The following is a 21,802-nucleotide window of genomic DNA, read 5'->3' as shown; positions in this document are numbered from 1 at the left end:
GGGGAAACCCCCCGGGTAGGTCACTTACGGTACGTCAAGAGCCCCACCAAAAAAAAAGACCACCGGCCGCCACTGAATGTAGGCCTATACCAATACGGTAATATTATAGTTATTACCTGTTAATATTGTTAAGTATAAGTTGTTGAGCTTAAATACAAGTGGCTAGTGTCTCGGTGTTACTTAGTTTGTACTCTGTGACAGGGTTTAGCATGTCTGTAGGGTTTCACAATAAAAACCTCTTGCATGTTCGTCAGTTGGAAGAGTTAATACTAAATAAAAAACAGGAAGTTTCATGTCAACATTAGCAGTAACTTTACAGTTTGTATACAGTAGCTACAAATCCCTTGTTATAAGTCTTTTAGACATCCCGTCTTCCAATAGAGGAAATACATTTAATTGTATCTATTCAGTACTGAGTTTAATATACATTGTATCAGTCATGCAATATTGTTCAAATTATGTTTGGTAATGTTATGCATTTAACTGGTCCAATCATGTTTATGTTATCCTTTCTTCAGAATTGAGTTTATTGCCAGGTAAGTTTACACATACAAGGAATTTGCTTTGGTGTCTGAACATAAACAATCTAATAAAATAAGTTGCAATATAGGTAAAAAATATAAAGATAATAAAAATAAGTATTTTTTATAAACTATTTAGCATTACAAAAGAATAATAAAGACAAGTATGTATGCCAGATACAAACTAAACCAAATCACCTAGGACAATGAATATATGACAATAGGGCAAACTACAGTGACTTATATTTTAAAGTGGAGGGCTGTACAGACATGTGTGCAAAAATGTGCAAAATGTAGTCAGAGAGTTGAGCTTGAACATGGTTCACAGTTGTATTTTGTAATAAGGGTTAGGGGTAGGTTTATTTAAAAAAAAAAGAAGAAGAAGAATCGCAATTACAATCACATCTAGACACAAACAACACACTGGCAATGCGTGATCTATAACATTGCATAGAGGAAAAAGTAAACAATATATCAACTATCTCTCAGCTCTTTACTATAATGTGGATATTTGGCATATCCCCACTAAAAACAATTACAAAAAATCTCTGTTAAAAATAACCCGTTCTCTAATTTGACAACCATTACAACAATACATCCCCCATGGAATTTGTTATGATTCAGTTGTTCTTTTTTTAGATAGTTTGGAAACGTTAGTTTGGACAGTGGGCGTGGCCACTCCTCTCTTCTGGTCCCTCCTTTCTTACACGAGTAGCGCTCCTGTCTCTACTCCCTATCTTTGACAGGGTCAGCCGGTTGGACTGAATTTCTGACGGGCGTTGTGTGGTGTTTACATTTTTATCCTCCGTCGGCGGTCTTTCTCACCTGCTGACAGCGAAGAGAAGAGGACACTGTAGCTAGGCAGCGACTGAACATCATCTGGGAGGCGTCTGACAGAGACCCGCCTGCCCGTTAACGGTGACTGCGCTGTTTATCTCTCGCTCCATCTGTTTATCTGACTTGGAGCTCCGTCAGTATCCGTGTTGAATTTTCTGCTCGCAAACATGAGCGGCAGAGTCGGAGACCTGAGTCCTAAACAGGCGGAAGCACTGGAGCAGGTACGTTTATTAATATTAATACTAATTGTGCTTTGTACTGTAGTAGCTCCTTACATGAATACGCTTTCTAGGAATCCCATTATGAATGTTATATAATCTCTCTGGTTAAGCACGTGTGTAATTGTCTTTTAAAGGGTTTATTAGCTTTCCTACATTCTTCATGCTTAGGCTATTGAATCTTTTGCGTTTTAGTCATAATTAAGTTATAAGCCATTATTAAGAACAAGTTAGCTGTCTAAAGACTGCAACTAACATTTATTTTCTCGATTATGTGATTCAGCATTTTGACTATAACAGGTCAGAAAGTAGTTCCCATTAAAATGCCCCAAATGATCAAATCTGTTTCCTCCCACCAGGTCTGAACCCCCAAGATATGTATTTTCTATTATATATTTGAACAAAACATTTTTTTTTTACATTTGATAATCTGGAACCAGAATATGGTTGACAATTCCACTTGAAATTATGAATTAGTAGATCAATAAAAGAATCGAATAGTTGTCTTAGTCAATTGAGTAATTGATCACATGTTGCAGCTTTCGCATTTGTAGTATTGGCCATTTATGAAGAGATTAGTTAATAATACAGCCTTTTTAAAGTGAGAGGGGCAAATCATTTTTATTCACAAATGTTCTGAAAATTCAATTTGAAGTCTTCAGTCTTCTTTATCTCCAAACAAAACCTACAGTCATATGTATAGCAATTCCTTAAGTGATTTGAACCATTCATATATTGGCATTTAGCTTTTTAAGTTATTTAAAAGATTATCAAAAATATTGCTACATACTATTGAGAAAGCATGAATCAATACATTTTGTAGAATGTACTTTATTATTATCCATCACTGTATTTTTGCTACAATTAACTATCAATCAAAACTAATGCAGCAAACTATTTTTGGTTAGACACATTATTTAAGCATCATCTCAGTTTTCAATCAATGATTTTATTTATTTTTCCCGCTACTGCATTACAATATAGAAACCTTTTTATAACCCTTTTAGGGGAAAGTCTGTAAGCTGTACGTTTACATAAGAGGAATTTCACTATATATCAAAAACTACGTGGCTACCGTTTTTTTTTAAGCCCTTTCCTGTTTCAGCCTGACAATGCCCCCGTGCACCTGAATGAACTGAACTTGTCCTGACCTATCCAGCACTTATAGGATTAATTCAAATGTTGACTGAGACTCAGTTGCCTCACAACAACTCACTAATGCTCTTTGTGTCAACCTGCAGCCAGGTTCCACATCTAGTGTGAAGTCTACAACCAGAAGAGATAAGGCTGTTATAGCTGCACAGGAATGCCCATGGCTTTGGTAGTATTTTTTTCAGAAAAAAATGAAACTGGTTGCAGCTTCCTACATTTTAATATTTGCTGGTTTCCTTTTTGAACATTAAAGCATGGAGACATGTCACAGTAGAGACACTAAATACTGATATGAACCTGAACATTAAAGCACTGAGACATGTCACAGTAGAGACACTAAATACTAATATGAAGCTGAACATTAAAGCACTGAGACATGTCACAGTAGAGACACTAAATACTAATATGAAGCTGAACATTAAAGCACGGAGACATGTCACAGTAGAGACACTATATACAAACATGAACCCTGAAAATGAGCAGAATAGTGCCCTTAGTATAGAAAGAAGTCTTTCAGGCTCCCTGGAAGAGAACAGGGAATGTACATGTGTCAAAGCTGAAATGGCATCCCTTGTGGGACATTTCTCAACCTTGCTCTCAAAGTGTGTAAAATGATTTGTCACAGTCACATATTTTAGCAGCCTTAGGAAATAAATACTTATCTGAAGAAGAAAAAAGAGACAAGTACTGTATTCTTCATTTGCTCTTCTTCTCTCCATTATTTGGCCTCAGTTTCGAGAGAGGATACAAGATATTCTACCTCAACTTCCTGCACAGCATGATCACTTCCTGTTACGCTGGCTCAGAGGTGAGTTGGGAAACCTGAGGCATCTGCTGCTTTTCCCTGACCACAGCTTGCACCTGCTGCTTTCCCCTGACCACAGCTTGCACCTACAGGAAAACCAATACCCTAAAAACCCTATTATCCTGTGCCTATTTGCCTACATTCATTTGCATGCATTCACATTGACAATATGTCGGTGCTGTTATGCTTATGCAAAAAGCAGAAGTTGCCGTGGTTTATTACGTGAAAGGATATATTGCAACACATTGTACACACTTGATTTGCAAGGGTTGAGAAAGAGACTCACATGTTTTGCAAGCCTTACTGTGGTTGCTCAAACTTCAGATGAAGAACCAAGCCAGACAAACAAATCAGAAAAAAGTCAGGGTTTTCTTTAAAACACAAGAAGAATTGACCAGACTCACAGATTATTTGTATTGGATAGGTTGAGGTTGGGTAACGGCAGGTTTTGCTGTAGGCCTTAATGCAAGTTCTAAAATGATTTGCACTGGATTGCGACCTGACTGGACACCTTAATTACCCTTAAACTAAAAGTGAGGTTGCTATGCAGGGTCAGCATCATCAGACTTGCCGCTAACAGTGCCAATACTGTAAGGCACAGTAGCTAACAAGCTCATTTTTAATTGGTTAATCTATCTATTGATTTTCTGCTAACTATCTGCGTAAGGTCACATTTATTTAATTTGTTATATATCATAGGAACTAGGACACTCTGATACCCCCTTTTCAATGAGTTCCGTGCTGGTGCTGGGTTGGTTCGCATTAAGTTTAATGTGCGAACCGTTTTGGTTTTCTACTGCCCATAGCCCATGTAGTGCCACTCGCAGTAAGAACAATGGCGGACTGCGTTGGGTCGATGCTCATGTTGGTATTCTTACAAGAACAGATTCAATTGAAGCACGACTTCTCCAACTTTATACTGTCCTCCAGAGTGCCGTGGTTCAGCCGCGTTTGCCGACTCCAGGAGAGGAGCTCGTCCATCGTCGTTCAGCCTACTGTTTACAGCGACTGCTGCAAAGTAGTAATTCACTGTGTGACTGTCACACAAGCAACATCCCCTGTTGCATATTTCCCATCCCCATAAGTGTGTTTTTTTTGTTTGAAATGACACTGTTTGGCATCATAACGGTGGTATCAAAGTTTCTCTGGTATTAGATGATGATAGCATAGCCACTGAAGCTAGTCTGACTACTTGTTGCAATCATATTGAAGTCATTTGCTACTGGCATATTTGACCGACTAATGTTTCATTATGATCTTACTTGTGATAGAGTGAAACCTGTGTAGCCCGCACGTACTGATTACACCTGATAGCAGCTATAATAAAAAAAAATAACAGGAAAACGTATGCTGCTCTTCAAAACGGTCAATAATAACAAACGGCTGATCATTACAATTAATGAAAAAGAAAGCGTTTCCCACGTATGCCTAGTTTATGTTGCGTGACTTCATATATGTGTGTTTAAATATGTGTATGGTTGCGTTCTAGTCACTTTTGCAATCTGAGCGCTATTACTTGTAGCAACTTTATTATCTTCACCGTACTCGCAATGAACGGAAAAGGTCAACTTGTTTACATAGGTAGTTCTTTTTTATATAAACTGCTGGGAAATACTGACAAAATATATGTAAAATAATGAATCTGAGCCACGTCATCCCTGATGGGTTTCCATCTGAAGCCCTGTTGGAGTTGATGTGTTCAGTCTAGAGGAAATGTTCTTGTTGTGATGAGTTCTGCAGCAGAGGACTAGCAGTCTGTGTTTCAGGCTAATCCAGAGCTAATCGCATTAAAGAGGCACTACGATGGACAAGTGTTCTTCCAGTAGACGCTCTGCTGTTGCTTTGGTGGCTTTGTGTTCCCTAGACGATGAAATGATTTCATAAGAAGAGCGCAGTGGCAGTGTAGGCAAATTGTTCTCTTTAATGAAACCTTACAAAAGGTTAAAGGTCAGCGTCACAGCTAGAAAGGTGGACAATGAGGTGCTTGTTTGGCCTATAGCTCTGAATGATTCAAGTCATTTCACTTTTCTTTCCTGGTTGGATGCAAACTGCATTTTGTTGTGCAATGACAATAAAGTTGAATCTAATCTAAATCTAATCTAATCAGTTTGGCTTTGGGAATACATGAGAGAATAGCCCAGTCCAGGTCATTGATTTAAAGCAAACAGCCTGAGGTGGCACACAGTGAGCTCTAACGATTGACCTCATCATTATCTAGATCTCAACAATTATTTAGCCCTGGTTCATCTGTCTGAACTGATTTCAATATATTTAGTTAAAGAGGCCCTATTGTGCTTTTTTCTGCTTTTCCTGTATTGTGTTATATGGATTTTATGTGTAAATGGTCTGCAAAGGCTAAAATCTCAAAGTTCCATCTAGAGCAGCGGTTCCCAATCTTTTTCAACTCAGGGCCCACTTAAGAATCACCACATTCAACCATAAACAATACGGAGGCTAAATAAAGTTCTGATTGGTCAATTCAGAACATGTGACACGTTGTTAATCCAGTAGAACAGACCGCTGTCAAGGAGGATCAAGAAAGAGAAAGGAAAAGAGGTTAAAATAAAGAAAAATCTTAATAATGAAAATGTTTCCACACAAAACATAATGCTTTGCAAATTATTTGGCGGCAAATATTGAATTTACATTTACACCCTTTAATATTTTATTTGGGCTTTTAGATGAAGACCGCACACAGTTAATAAATACAACTATTCTTCTGGCTAAAATACATATTTTTGAAAGTCAATCAAGGAGTCATCTTAATTTAAGGTGTTTTAAGAGTAGATAAAAAACACTCATCACGCCATGAAATGGGAAATAATTAGCTCTAACGAAGAGTGGGATTAAAGGAACAATACATATGCTTGCCATGTTGTGTTTTTGGTGGTTTTTGGTTGTCAACCTATTTTTGTTTGTGAAATGTTGAAGTGATCCTACTGACTGTATCTTTATTTCTCCTGTTTTTGTTTTGTTTTTGTCTGAGATGGGAATGTCATCTCCTATATGTTATTGCTATGTCCATGTTTGTGTCTTTAGCCTGTACACAAAAAAAAATAAAATATATATATATATTTGACGGCCCACTTGCAATGCCTTCGCGGACCACTAGGGGGCCGCAGCCCACAGGTTGGGAACCGCTGCTCTAGAAGGAGTTTCTCTCTCACACTCCTCCCCAGCCAAAAAAAAGAGTCCTTTGTTAACCTACAGTATGTGACATAGTGACATCACTATGAAACACTCGCCCTTCTATTGGCTAGCGCTTCTACACATTGTACGTGATAGGTTAAGGGGCGGGACATCCCTAAGCTTTGACCAATCACAACAGAGCCGTTCATCACAGCACCTTTATAGACAGTGGCCACAAATGACAAATCAATGTCTGAAAAGGGCTTAGTTAAAAATAAAATATCTGAACTCAGCTTAAGTTGTTGTTCTCTTCGCATAAGAGGTATAAAATCATACTAGCTGCTTGTTGTCTGTCAAACAATTACTTTGCAACAGTAGAAGGTTTCAAGAACAGACTTCAGGTAAGCTCTTGGCTTGGCTGGATAAAAGGAAACCAGTTATTAACCCTCCTGTTGTCTTCGGGTCAAATCTGACCGATTTACTACTTTCATCAATCATAACTTTTTTGTTTTACATTCGATTGCATCAAGGCTTTATGATATCCTTCACAGTAGACATTTGAACATATACAATTGCTGATCACCACTTTCATTGAATTTTGGATGATTTAGTCAACTTTGTAACACCCATGGTGTTCCCGGTCAAAAATGACCGCCATAAAGAAAAGGAATTAGTAACCATCCGGATCAGATCACACACACACACACACACCCACACCCACATACTCTAAATGTGTTCCCCCCCCCGTGCCCAATCCCCCCATGTGAATCACACCTGGCACTCACAAACACACACACACAGAACAATTTGACACATTTCCCGCTCTTATGTGCCCATCCCCCCACATGGATCACACCTGGCACACGCAATACATGTTCAGTGTCTATTCTTTGTATATTTACTGCAGTTCTTCATGTATACCAGTAGTCTGATACAATATTTACAGTTTGAAAGGGTGTTAAATTACATTTGGTGATGATTAATGGTTTTTGTGTTAATGTAATAGCAGTTCAAACAGGACCGGTCAGTTTACGAGCTATATGCCTTGAGGTACAGGGCGTAGCTCTACACTTTCCTGTGCCAAGGTTTCATATTTCTTGTCATGTTGTGGTTGAAATAATGGGAATCACAGCGACTGACTGTGGGATAGATGCAACTATAACCTGTTTCTGTCTGCCAATGAATGACCCTTCTCCTCTTTCTCAGGATAACTGCTTTCTAAGTCTCAGACGATTCACTCCATATGGGCGTATACTGTATTTATCTCTGAGGAGCTCCACCTTAAAAGATAAAAGCGGTGTACATGACACCAATTCATTCTGTTCTGGAGAAACTGTAGAACATATTGACCTGAATTTGGTGAAAGACACTTTTGCAAACAGCAGCTTTTTATTAAAAACTCTTGAAGTTGGATTTAGTCAAAAGAGAGTAGTCTTTTCCACATCAATGTCAAATGTATATTTTGTTACTCTATCTCGACGTTCTAATGACTACAAATGTTGTGACTTTCGCCTTCCTTTGACTTTGCAGAGGTATAGACACGTAGGGCTATTTGCTGTGTTTGCTTCTAGCCAAGATTGATACTTATATCTTATACTTATATTTAAAGGCATCTAAAAGTCTAAATCTAGGGCCGCCAGTGGATGATTATATAATCACGAAACCCACTGTCCCTTTGTGTTTTATTAAACATGGACCAGTGGTGGGAGAGATATTGGTTGTATTGTTAAAGTTATCAGAGAATATGCTGACTTTGGTTGTTCATCGTTCTGGCCTCAATATGAACCTTTATCACAGCTTAAGATAACCTTTCAGAGAACTGCACCACGCATGTCTCTCTGTCCGGTGGATCCTGCCTCGAGGTTTTAGGAACTGAGTGTGTTGTATGCTTATAGGCAAATAATGATGTATGATGTTGGGCTACATAAAACAGTTGTCATGTAAGTGTCATATATCGAATATACAGTGCTTTCCTTCCAATAAGCACAAGCAAAGACCCCATTTTAAGATGAAGTTATCAGAATAATCCTTATTAATGACTCTAAATAATACACAGCCTGTAACCTGCTCTGTGCTTTGTAATGGTCACTATGTCCTGGTTAAGGTGGCAGATTGGAGCATAGTTAGGTGTAGTATAATCCACTGTTGGTGTGTGTCACTTCCACAGCGCTCTTGTTCTGTTCCAGAAGACATTAAGCTGCAGAGCTAATCACCTTACATGGAGCATTAGGACTATTCTGGATCAGTCATACTGACACAGCTGTTTTACTTTGAGTCGAGGAGGTATTTTGGATGTTATGCAAGTTAAATCAGTGAAGATTATGCAATTTAAAAGATTGTTTTATTCCTGGTATTTGTACCACTTCCCTAAATGTCCCATGTTCCTAAAAATCCCCTCGTGCCATTTATGCACCGTGGAGCCACCGTGTAAGAATTATGGAGACACTTTTGAGGAACTGTTATATCATTCTTGCCAGGATTTTCACATTTTCACACTAAATGTAATATTTTGGTTTACTAGTGGTTTCCAAGTAACCCTTTTATTTTGGTTATACAACTTTAAAACAAGGTTTAGATAAACCAAAACAATACAGGATGTGGTGGTATCATCAGTTGCTGCTCTTCGTTTCCCTCTACATCCTGCTCTTATTTGTTGATGTTAATGAATTGTTTCCTATTTCTAGAAGATGTAAAGATAGGGTCAAGTAAAGTGTGATAATATAGAACCTTTTATGCATTCTTATGCATACGTTATCGCATACCTTTACATGTTTGCTGGATATGATTATCATCATTTTGACCCATGTCCTTTTTTTGGTCCTATTCACATCCAGTCTAATAACTTTGAGACAATCAAACATACTTACAAACATTATTGACACATTTTAAATGTAAACACATATTGCACGCATGTACGTGACCTTTTTTGTATATCTACTTCTCCTAATTCCCTACATTTTATTCCCTACTTTTGATCAAATGTATTGTTGGAATCCCACTCTAATTGGGTATCTTCATTTTATTTAATGACAATCATTTATGCATCATGGATCTCTCTACAAATCATGCCTTATTTTCCTTGTCTTTTCTTTTTCAGCCAGAAACTTCAATATTCAGAAGTCGGAGGCCATGCTGCGAAAGGTAACAAGTTCAGCTTCTCTGTTGAGTAGGACAGGGCATTTTACAGTGCCTGCTTGTGTAAGGCTCTTGTAGTAGTGCAATAAAAAGCAGGTTCTGAATCGAAAGCAAAGGTGCGTCCATTATCTCTTTTAGTCAATTACTTGTATGTGAAAGTGCAGTTTGCAGCAGCACAGACGAGCCATCAGCTAAGGAGGGGCTTCAGATTAGAGACGGGCCGTGTGATAACGCGTGGCTGTGGGGAAACTGTGTCATCACAGCAGCCTGAGGAGATAAGATATAGATAAAGGGATTAAATGAGTGATTACCAAGAAATAATAAGATGTACCAACACAGTCCAGTGTTTCCCCTAGGATGGAGTCATAGCAGCGGTGCTAAGGCACTCGGGGCGGGCCTAGCTAAATGTGAGCGCGGATCGAAGTGCGCCCCGCCAATATGTTTCTATGTGTCTGCCAGCACAAGAAAGGCTCTTGAGGCTCTGCACGTGTATTTTGCTAAATCACCTTTATTAAACAGACAGTAACACAAATACTACACATCCACATAACAAACAATCAAAATAAAATGTATGCAATTTAATTATTTTAACCTGCTTTATTTATTATTTTACACCCCCAGTGAGACTGTGGCCGTTTCTCAATTACCCCTTTCACACCAAGGCTTTTCCCCTTCTAGCTCCGTGCTAGAGCTTTTCTGGTTCAGAACCGGTTCTTCGGTTTAGCGCCGGCTCTTTTCACACCACTCAGAGCCCGACTGGTGCTGCCGCTGCTGCGTCATGACGTCACAGTTTACGTCGCTGAGTTTCTCCCCAACGGAGCTCACCTCACAACAACAACGGGCCGGGGACTGCATCGGGTCGATGATCGTGTTGCTTTTAATCATACGAAGCCAGATTAAATTAAATAACGACTTCTCCAACCTTATACTTTTCTCCAGAGTGCCGTGGTTCATTGTTTATTAATGTGTTTCAGCGGCATTTAGCGACCGCTGCAGTGCTGCTCGTCCACCGGAGTTTATTCTCCCGTTAGCTCCGGGTTAGCTCACACGGCTCTAAAGTATTCACTGTCTGACTGTCACACAAGCAGCTGATACATATCCCCAGTTCCCCTTAAGTGAATGTGTGTCAGTCTGAATTGACGCTGTTTGGCATCACAACGCTGTTATGAAAGTTTCTCTGGTATAACATGGGTGATGTTAGCATAGCAACCGAAGCTAAACTGACTACTTGCTAAGCCGTTTTCTACTGGGTTTTCTCCCAGCGTGGGAGGCGGGGCCTCATTCATTCCTATGAGAGTTGCTCATTCGCGCATGATGATAAAATGGCCCAACTTTTGAGAGAGCGAAACGTCACAGATTACCCGGCATGCCTGAGAAGTACCCGTATGTGCGCTCATAGCGCATGCGCAACTTTAACCATGCCCCCCAAAATGCTCGTTCACATCAAGCACGTCAATTTGCGTACACGTAACAGCACCGCACGTTCATGACAGCATGGTAATGGTTTGTTATTATGATAGATTTGATATTAACGAGGCGGCAGTTAGCAGCTAGCGGTTAGCTAGTAATTATGCTAATTTACACATCAATCGTTATGTACTTTTATATTACGCTGTAACAGGATCTAGTGATATCCAAGCAACAGAGCTTCATTTAGCATGAAATAATTATTGCACTGTATATATATATATATATATATATATATATATTATATATATATTATATATATATATATATATATATATATATACAGTGCAATAAGCTTCTTAGTGCAATAAGAAGCTACAGGGACGTTAATCTACGTCGGTAATATTAACTTTATTTAATACAACATTTACGGTACAAGATTTAATCTTGTAGTATAATATTTTACAAATGATGAATTACAGCAAACATGTGCAATATATCCATTATTACAGCTCCGTGGGCTGGCAGTAAGGCGATATGGTCCGTTCTTATTGTACATCCATGGGTAAAGATAAACGCATGTAGTGCTGAACACGTAACATGAACGTGCCGGGCGGCGCGGTCCCGTGGGTTAGATGCGCGTTCATAATGCAGAGGGAAATAACTCTCAGAATAACGTTATTAGCACATTCTTACAACTTGAGGAACGAATGTTTTTAATAAGGGCTATACAAGTGTTCATACTGGGTAGTTTATTTAGTTTAAAAAAAATTATCCAACGATTTACAGACCACTCTTTCCCCATGTAAGTCAATGGGAAAAAGTGTTTCCGGGCCTGGCAACCAAAAGGAAGTGTAGTACCGCCGTTTGGCCAGCACGAATATTTTCATCTGAGTCCGGCGCACTTCCTGGGGGCTTGGTTAAATGCCCTGCATTCGGCGCCACTCGATGACGTAGTATGCTTGAAATAGTGGCTCTGCAGCATGTGTACTCGACATTGAGAAATGGCCCGTGTTGGATTTACAGCCACTTACTAAAGCTGCACCAACTGATGTTTGGGGTCTTTACATATATCCATGTTTGAGATGGAAGTACTTTTGCAAGTGAAATACTTTTTAACAACACTTATCCACCAATGAGCTAAAGCACATTGTAGGCTAACATAAGGGAAGCTAACATAAGCAGTGGCTAGTACTTAACATTGTCACTTTTCTTCATTAGCATGAGGCTAATTGTTAGCCAGTTTTACAGTTAACTGAGGTTTCTCTCAGCATACGTTTGCCTTGCAGGCATTTTTTATGAGATTACAGACGAAAAGGGTGTAACTGTAGCTTTGATCTTTGAACAAACCATGACTAACTAACACTCCATCAGAACTTCACCAATTGCTTCATGTTATCTTTTAGAATTTCTTGCCCCAGTATTCAAAATGTTTATGTATAAATAATAAGATGCTTAGCGTATTAAAAATGATCTTTGGTCCCCTTTGATGGTGTGTTTGAGGTTTTAGGCATGTGTTGACATGTACAGTATACCGGTACATTACTGATCCCCTTCCTGCTGACGGTTCAGCTTTAGTTTCACCTGCTGTCTGTCACCTCCTAAGCCACTTAAATCACCACATTGTGCTCAGGCCAATCTGCCACTGTACAAGCAGTCTGTCATCAGGGAACAAAACAACAACCTCACTTGAATGTACTTAAACTTAATATGCACCTGTCTTTTCTTCCAGCATTTGGAGTTCAGGAAACAGATGAAAGTAGATGCAATAATCACCGACTGGCGTCCACCAGAGGTAAAAACTAAACCCTAAACATTATAAACCCCCATTTTATAACGGCTCAACGCTAACTCTTCAATGCTGTTGCTAGCCTGCAAGCAGGCATCAGCCTTTGGTTGCCAAAACTGAATTTTATTTTAATCAACTTACTTTTGAGTATCTAAGATACTCCGTCGTATTACTTAAAAAAACTTGACATGTTTAAACGTCATGTGTCTGTTGTACAGGCTTTGCAGTATAGTTTTCTGTCCAGCTAAAAGGTGCTGGGATACTTTGCCTGCCAAGACTCCCAGTAAAATGTCCTTTTGGTTTTTGTTTGGGTTTATCTGGTTTTATCAAATGCCAGTTGAATCTCTTTGCACTTTTGTTTGGGATGTTGACAGGTGGTTGAACTTTCAACGCACAGAAAAACAACTTCATGTATTTTACCATCATTGATCAATAAAATGTTATTTCTCGAGCCCAATATCACAAATGATACATCTGTCATGGGGGACTTTACAGTGTGTACTGTGTACAAAACCTTTCCTTAAACGCTTAACTCTTGTTACAACATGCAAGGAAACATTCCCAAGGAACCCCACAATTAACAGGGTAAGATGAATAAACCTCTGGCAGAGCAACATAGGAGGAATCTCTTTCCTAAGACAGACAGACATGTCATATATGTTGTGTGTATAGATTAAAAATAAAGATAATAAATGATCCTGATGAGTTGAAAAAGGCTCCTGTGTGATTAAACTCACCGCTGCACATGCGGTGTTGTCTGGGTCTGACGTAACAGCAATATTTAAATATCTATAATGCAACAAACATAATGAATGAAATAATTAAGTACCAGTTTTGATGTTTGCTATTCCCATTTGTTTAAAGTTAAATAGTGGATGCCCTATTGTCAACCCAGAGCCAATGGCAGCCTGGCAGCTGTTACTTTCATTACAGTACACAACTAATGGAACCATCTTAAATGACTGCTGTTTGCAGGTGATAGAGAAGTATCTGTCCGGAGGGATGTGTGGTCACGACCGGGAGGGCAGTCCCGTCTGGTATGATGTCATCGGCCCTGTGGACCCTAAAGGCCTCTTCCTGTCTGCATCCAAACAAGACTTCATCAAGTCCAAGATCAGAGACTGCGAGGTCCTGCAGCAGGAATGTGACGTCCAGTCGCAGAAGGTTTGAGAACACCGACGTAGGACAGAGAACCAGTGCTACTGATCACACTTTTAATGTTTTCTATCTTATTGTATGGTTTCACCAATTTAATTTCCCTGTCTTTCTGTCCCCAGCTTGGGTGGAACGTTGAGTCAATCACCATGATCTACGACGTAGAAGGTCTGGGTCTGAAACACTTATGGAAGCCTGCTATAGAGACATATACAGAGGTATGGAGAGATGCCCTTACACTGTAGATGTAAACCTCACTAAACGTATATTAGAAGTGTACTGTGCGTCACACATTTATGAATTAATGATATGTTTCTCTGTGTCACCAGATCCTCCAGATGTTTGAAGCCAACTATCCAGAAGGCTTGAAAAGGCTTTTTGTCATTAAAGGTACATTTGGCCTTTCATCGATTCATAATTAATTGATTCCACCTGCGGTTCTTTATTCATCTTCTTTTTTAAATAATTGGACCCTGTGTTTGTGGAGCCAGAGTTGATCTTATCACTAGTGAACATTTAGTTAACACTACATTTGTTCTCTTGCAGCTCCTAAACTCTTTCCTGTGGCCTACAACCTCGTAAAGCATTTTCTGAGTGAGAACACGAGACAAAAGATCAATATCCTCGGGGGTAAGACAGAACATCATATTTGAGAGAATATTGCACAAAATGGAAACACTTCACCTCCCTTGTTTCTGATGAAATGCCCGTTGTTGTTCCTGCAGCTAACTGGCAGGAGGTTTTAATTAAGTACATTGATGCAGAGGAGCTGCCGGTGATATACGGCGGTAAACTGACGGATCCTGACGGAGATCCTCGCTGTCGCACCATGGTGAGTCTGTGAATCAGAGCCTACAGCCTGTAACATACTGACATCACTATGTAACACACGCGCTTCTATTGGCTAGCGCTCCTACACATTGCACGTGATAGGCTAAGGGCCAGGACATTTCCTACACTTTGCTAAGCCGTTGACCAATCACAACAGAGCCGGCCAGCTAACCAATCAGGGCAGACTGGGCTCTGGTTTCAGACAGAGGGTGAAAAGAGGTGCTGCAGCACAGGCAGTATGAGAAATGGAAACATGTCACAGTGGGGGCACAAAACAAACATATGAACCTGAAAATGAGCATGATATGTCCTCCATGAAAATAATATTGAACATTTCATGCCTTGTTGTTTTTTTTCACATGTTTGGATCATGTGCTCATGTAGTTTGGCAGCTTACAGCTTTGCTTTAGTCAGGGACTGCCTGGCTAGCATGCTTGCTATGTATATGAAATGTTTTGGTAATGCAACGCCACATTCAGGCTCCAAACTGAACACAGTGGATCAGACGTTCTCTATAAAATGTGAACGCTGCCGTCACTGGCTGTGGTGAGGCTCCTGTTACACATGAATAAGCCAGTTTGATCACAGAAGGTCAATGACAAAACAGGACATTACTGGACTGGCAGAATGAATCAACGTTGCCAGTTGCATTGAACTATTGATTTGCTGCACAGGAAATTGCAGATGACAAATGAATTGTAATAACTCCCACTTCACGCCGCACCCCTGCCTCGCTGCGTAGAGATGGTAACAGCCCTCAGCACGAGGGATGTAGTATAGAGCGACACATGCAGAGCAGCTTGGGTAGTCGCGCTTATAGACAACGCTTTAGACAACGCTTTAGACGAGAAAACTGACCGTGCGTTTGTCACCGTTTCCGTAGATTAAAAATTGGGCGGAGGAGAAATGAGCAACAGGAAGAGAGAAATTCATTACGGCTGCATTCAAGATTCAAGGAATTGAGATGCTCGGCCTCTAAGTGTTTTCTTTTTTCTACCCTTTTTTAAAAATCTCCCTTAGCTACCTGTGTCTTGAGACTGTATTATATTAGTTTGGTCGTAGGAACTCGAGTTATCATAATAAAGGAACAGTGTGGCATTTGGGAAATGCGCCCATTCTCATGCTTTGTTAACATGAGTTGGATTAGAAGATTGAGCTTACACTTATGTCTGTTAATCGTATGTAAATATGAAGCTAAAGACAAGAGACAACTAGCTTACAGCCTAGCACAAAGGAATGGAAGTGGTGGGAAACTGCTATACTGCTAGTGATTCAAGGAGGCCACAGCACCTGGCTAAAATAGTCCCACATGTCACTCAAACACAATTAATCAATGTTACACTAGATTTCTTTGGGAGTAGCCAGGCTATTTATTTTACCGTTGTTCCTAGCTTTAATGGTGCGCTACGTTTACATTGAGTACATTTCCAAAATGACGAGTTGTTCCTTTAAGAGTTGGGCATAATTTATGGGCCTGAATAAATACAATTATATTATACAACTTGTTTGGAAATTTGATGTGAAGATAACTTTTTGGTAGAGTTCAGTGAAACATTGATCAGTCACATCATCAGTGTGCATTTTTCTGCATATTCAGGACTCATTATTGTCGGTTTTATAGCAAACATTTTCTGTTAATATCATAGGAGGATCCTGTCTGTTTTGAATTGCAGTGATGTGAAGCACGGAGGCCCCTATAGAAATATAATATTGCTTCTTTAAAACAACCATCAAGCCTTATACATCTTGTACGGTAGGTTTTTCCTCACGCTTATCCTCGTAGAGGTTTAGTGAAATCTCTGCACTGTAAAGAATTTAAAATCAATAGATGCCCAATAATGTGTTGCTCTATAATGGACTATATGACAATGCGGGTGTTTTTGTATATTTTCTTTTTTGTGAGGTTGTTTGCAAGGAGTTTGACTTCCCTTATTTCCCTTAGCTGTGTCTGACATCTATAATATATACACTATCTGTCATTCTGGATTGAATTCATCACACTCAGGACATCTCTGCCCCCTGTTGGGTGCTTCCCAGTACTGCACTGTGTAGTGTATTACTGGGACCAAGTTGATTAGTTTGATATTTATGTGAATAAACAGTAAAAAAGAGGATTTCTTTTGTGCATAATATTTTAAATAACAAGCATTCAGAACATGTCTCGAAGTAAGTGATGGCTTTCATTTTTTTTACATTTCATATAATCACGTTTTTGACATCCGACTGACTGTTTATGCACTCGTTGCAGATACACCACGTGAGCCCTGTCCCCCCCTCCTACTACGTGCGGGACCATGTGAAGATGGAATACGAACAATGTACCACGGTCAGCCGAGGGTCCTCCCAGCAGCTGGACTATGAGATACTGTTCCCGGGCTGCGTTCTCAGGTCAGCTGCACGCGACATGCTTTCTGACTGGCAGCAGTGGTGTTCAGTCATTTAGAGCTGAGGAAATGACTTGATTTACTCATTAGTTTATTAATAAGCAAATATTCACTGAATACAGCTTAAAGGATTTGTGTATTCGCTGCATACCTTTAATTGAACATCTCTGAGTTTTAGTTAGACCAAACAAGAAGCTTTTTGTGATCTTACGTTTTTTTTTAACTGTGCATTTTCACTATTTTCTGACATTTTACTGACAAACAATTAATCAGTGCAAAGAAATGACAAGTCCAACAAGTTGTTACTCATAGCAACTATAATAATAACAAGCGAAGCCAACAAAGAGTGCCACAAGTAATCTGAGATGAACAGCCTTTACACCGAGTACTAATCTCTTTTTGAATGTAAATCTGGAGAGTGCATAAAGCCTTTTTACACAAAATAATGTTGTTACATATAATTAAGTTAAGTTGTATTGATAGCTATATCTTTAAGATATATGAAGCTGATTAAGCATCACATGATTTTTGATTTTTATATTTTATTGTTGCAATTTATTTATAAAAACAAAAAAGCTGTATTCACGATAATTATTAAAAGCGCATATTTATCAATATAAGAGAAGAATAAGGAGCATTAATTGTTTCAATGATAAATTTGATTGTGCTACCTCTTAAAGTTACTTATTTTAAGCACTTTCCAAAAAATTAAATAAGGTTTTTTTCATTAAAGTCACCCTTTTCCAACCAATATTTGTTATCACAGTGAGACTAGCACAATCAAATTAATCTTAACAGATACATGCATATTTATTTTCTTTGTGTTGTGGTAATGTCAGGCCTAGGCTAGGAAACACAAGTGCTTTCAATGGTGGTGCTTTTGTATTCATCATCATCAGCTTTATTTAAAGAGACTCTTGGTCCATTATTATATTATATATTATTGTAATAGAATCAGGTCTGAGAAAAAGTCAAAGCAGTGTTAAGGAGAACCTTTTCCTTCTCATCTCCATAGATGGCAGTTTGCCAGTGAAGGTGCAGACATTGGGTTTGGGGTGTTTGTGAAGGCTAAAAAGGGCGAAAAGAAGAAGGCAGCTCAGATGGAGGAAGTGGTGCTCAGCCAGCGATACAACGCTCACCTAGTGCCCGAAGACGGATCACTGACCTGTGAACGCCCGGGAGTCTGTGAGTAACCCAACACCCTGCATTCACCGGAGCTCAGAACTGTACAATGTGCTGTCTTAGAGGAGAGTAAGGTACATGTACTGTTCTCTTTTTTCTTCCGCAGATGTTCTGAGATTTGACAACACGTACAGCATGTTTCAGGCCAAACGAATCAGCTTTACCGTAGAGGTCCTGCTACCGGAACGCTTACAGTCCCCACAGAGAAACGGCAGCTCCAAAAACACCACCGTGCAAGCTGAGGGCAACAGCCAATCATAACCGAGAAGATGTGCCACTTCCATGTTGTTGGATAAAGCACAGCCTCACATACTTGAGTTAAAAAGGAAATGCAACATGCTGCCATTATCCAAAAAGTATTTCAATAAGTCAGGTTCTTGGTGTTCAACCGTTTTAATCATTTTTAATGAAGTCATGTGTTGTCAATTTAGAAACATTAGTTAAACCACAGGTGGGATAATATGACCAAAGGTATATGGACACCCCCATACACACATTTTGGGGCACTTATTATGGCTTCATGGCTTTCATGGTTTGGACTAAGTTTTGATTCATAGAAAGGAAAATGCAAAACAAACAATAGTGTTCTTCCAACTTTGTGGTTACCGTTTATAGAAATGTCCCCATGCACAAAGACCAATAAAGGAGTCAACTAAATGCAAAGTGCATTCCAGACATTACTACTCAACATCAGTGTTGGACCTCACTAAAGCCTAAAACCAGAGTAAATGCTGTTTTAGCAACAAATAATGTTCTTTGCTTTAAAATAGGATATTAGACTTTAGACAATTACACATGGGTGTCAACATTCTTTTGGCCATTCAGTTAATGATTGATTTTATTGTTGGTAGGAAACATGTGAACCTTTGGATACTGATAGCAATTAGGAGGAATTTCCATAAGGAGAAATGTGCTGCAGTTTAAAAAATATTGCAAATATAAAAAAATACAATTGTGCCAAAATGATTGCAAATGAAGGAACATCTTCACCAACTTGATGAAACACACACAGCTGCAGAAAAGAAAGGCTGCAAATCCAAAAGGCTGCTAGAAGCTCAAATCACAACAGAAACAGGGACACTACAAAGTGATGCACACAGCTGGGACCGAAGCATCACTTACAGTGCAGCCCATTTCTCCTTATGGAAGTGTTATAGGCTGTTGCAGCGCGTTTGCATCTGTTGGTCACTGTAGGCTATAGCGACCTATTTTAGCTGCTACTAGCATAACAAAATCTAATCAAGATGGCGACTGGTTTTGAGAAGGAAGAAGAATACTTGGCATTAAAAAATACTATATATTTGTCAATGTTGTAGGAGTGCAATGCTACATCTACAAAGATCCTCTTATGTGTTGACCGTTCATAGTTTTATTAAAGGACACCAAGTGAATCAAGTCACCAGAGAGAAATATTATTTAATTCTATGCACAAAATCAATTTTCTGTACATGGTTTGTGGCATAAATAGTTATTTTCCATTACAGCCATTAACAGTAAAGGCATTCCAGTCTATATCAATATTTGTTGTTCCAAGAATATTAATATGTTTGTTTTACGCCTAAAAGAAAAAAAAAGAAATCTAGAAATGAATATACCTTTTATATAGCCTACCTCTTTTTGCCTTAATGTTTGCTTAGAAATATTGTCGAATTAAAGTTGCACTGAACATTAATTTAACCTAATTACACATAATTCAATTAAGTTGTATTAATCTTGAAAGCTGTTGACATTCAATTGCATTCCCTTGACATATAATCAATGCACTTTCATGGTTGCAACATTACTTTAAATATTTATTTCTTCATTCCTAATTTATTTACAGAAAATCGGTTGGGGTTTTTATTTTCTTTAATATAATAGCAAAAATATTAAAGTCTATATATACACTGTACATTATATGATTAATCAGATACACACACACTATTCATGGGAACTTGTCTGCAGTGAATTTAATGAAATATTTTACCCTCTCTTGAAAATGACTGAATGTAGATTGTGGCAGAATAAAAGATTTTCACATTATTTTCGTTTACATTTTGTACAATTCTCGGGCGACTTTTAAACATAAAGAAAATATGCTCTCTGTTATGTCTGTACTGTCCAAATTGTGTTGAATATTTTCACATGATGAAGAAACTATAAAAACAATTGTAGGAGAAGTAAATAAATGTGTTAATACACTTAAAGGTGGGGTATGTTATTTATTTCAGAAACACTTTTTGTTATATTCCATGGAATGCTCTTAACATTCCGATAGCAATGAATATATGAAATGCTTTGACAAAAAATCCATACAAAAATGTCATCTGTAGAAGCCGTAGCGCTGTAAAAAGCACGACCAATCATTTTAGCCGGCCCGGCTAAAATAACTGGATGGCCTACCTGCCTGTCAGCCTTCCATCTGTGCACACACTTATCTCGTGCCCTCATTGGTCATTTGTGCGTTCGTGTGTGTTGGAGGAGGGGCTCTGTAAGGAAGTGGCAGATTTTCTCCGGCTGTGTATTTTCAAATTCTAACGCACTCGAGCTGGTTTCTCCAAAATTACCTACCCCACCTTTAACATCCCTGCTGAATGTTTTTTTCTTCATGAAAGACTCCTTGAAACAACCATTAAAACACATCACTGTATTATTTAAACTTTTTTTGCATCAAGGGTATGTGACAGTGAGGAAAACAATTAAAATGGGCGGCAGTAATACCAGCGGTTTATGTGTCTGGATGTAGGTGACACAAAAATATTTAAAAAATGTTTTGGAATTAAATAACATGAAGAAAGCCCCCGTTTCTCATTTGGAGTTGTACTAATATGACAATCAACGTCTTACAATAGCTAGGGATAAAATCAAAGCAGCAGGTAGGCTACACCCATGCCTGCAAAAGGTGTTCACAATATAGCCTAGCTAGCGAGTTAGCAAACAGAGGAAAAGTCTAATAATTCAGTCTCCTCTCAGCTCTTAAGCTCCCCCACCTTGTGTTGATTCATTATTTAACCACAAACTTTATTGTATAGCCAACCAATATCTTAATGTGTGCTTTTATCTTAATGTGTGCATATGTGTAAATGTGTCTGTTGATTGTGTAGGATATACATATGTTATACATATTTTTATACATATCTGTATATTGTATAATTTTATTTTCGTATTTGGGATTGTTGGAAACGTCATTTCGATCTCTCTGTCTGTAAACACAAACTGAGTAAGATTGACATTAAAGTTGACTTTGAACTTTAATGCTGTCTGTGATTTGAACACAA

The 21,802-nt window shown here is 38.7% G+C and overlaps 1 protein-coding gene across 2 annotated transcripts; it reads left to right on the top strand.

Annotated features, from left to right (window-relative positions):
* The first annotated feature begins 1,262 nt into the window (after positions 1–1,262).
* LOC117472675 (SEC14-like protein 2) lies at positions 1,263–20,569 on the top strand. 2 transcript variants are annotated; one of them, XM_034117997.1, is made up of 12 exons: positions 1,263–1,579; positions 3,461–3,536; positions 9,760–9,803; positions 12,937–12,999; positions 13,969–14,157; positions 14,271–14,366; positions 14,478–14,538; positions 14,695–14,778; positions 14,874–14,980; positions 17,228–17,367; positions 18,379–18,548; positions 18,652–20,569. In XM_034117997.1, the coding sequence occupies exons 1-12, from the start codon at positions 1,526–1,528 to the stop codon at positions 18,804–18,806; spliced, it is 1,239 nt and encodes a 412-aa protein (XP_033973888.1). In that variant the 5' UTR covers positions 1,263–1,525; the 3' UTR covers positions 18,807–20,569. The 2 variants fall into 2 exon arrangements, with proteins under 2 accessions (XP_033973888.1, XP_033973889.1); XM_034117998.1 differs by lacking the exon at positions 3,461–3,536.
* Positions 20,570–21,802: the final 1,233 nt, after the last annotated feature.

Source organism: Trematomus bernacchii, unplaced genomic scaffold (assembly GCF_902827165.1).
Source record: "Trematomus bernacchii unplaced genomic scaffold, fTreBer1.1, whole genome shotgun sequence".
NCBI classification, from domain to species: Eukaryota; Metazoa; Chordata; class Actinopteri; order Perciformes; family Nototheniidae; genus Trematomus; species Trematomus bernacchii.
This window is presented reverse-complemented; position numbering and strand designations above follow the sequence as displayed.

Coding starts and splice junctions, on each gene's coding strand:
- LOC117472675 (XM_034117997.1), top strand. CDS start 1,526: ATGAGCGGCAGAGTCGGAGACCTGAGTCCTAAACAGGCGGAAGCACTG. Junction 3,537..9,759: donor CCTGTTACGCTGGCTCAGAG/GTGAGTTGGGAA, acceptor TTTCTTTTTCAG/CCAGAAACTTCAATATTCAG. Junction 14,158..14,270: donor GTGACGTCCAGTCGCAGAAG/GTTTGAGAACAC, acceptor TTCTGTCCCCAG/CTTGGGTGGAACGTTGAGTC.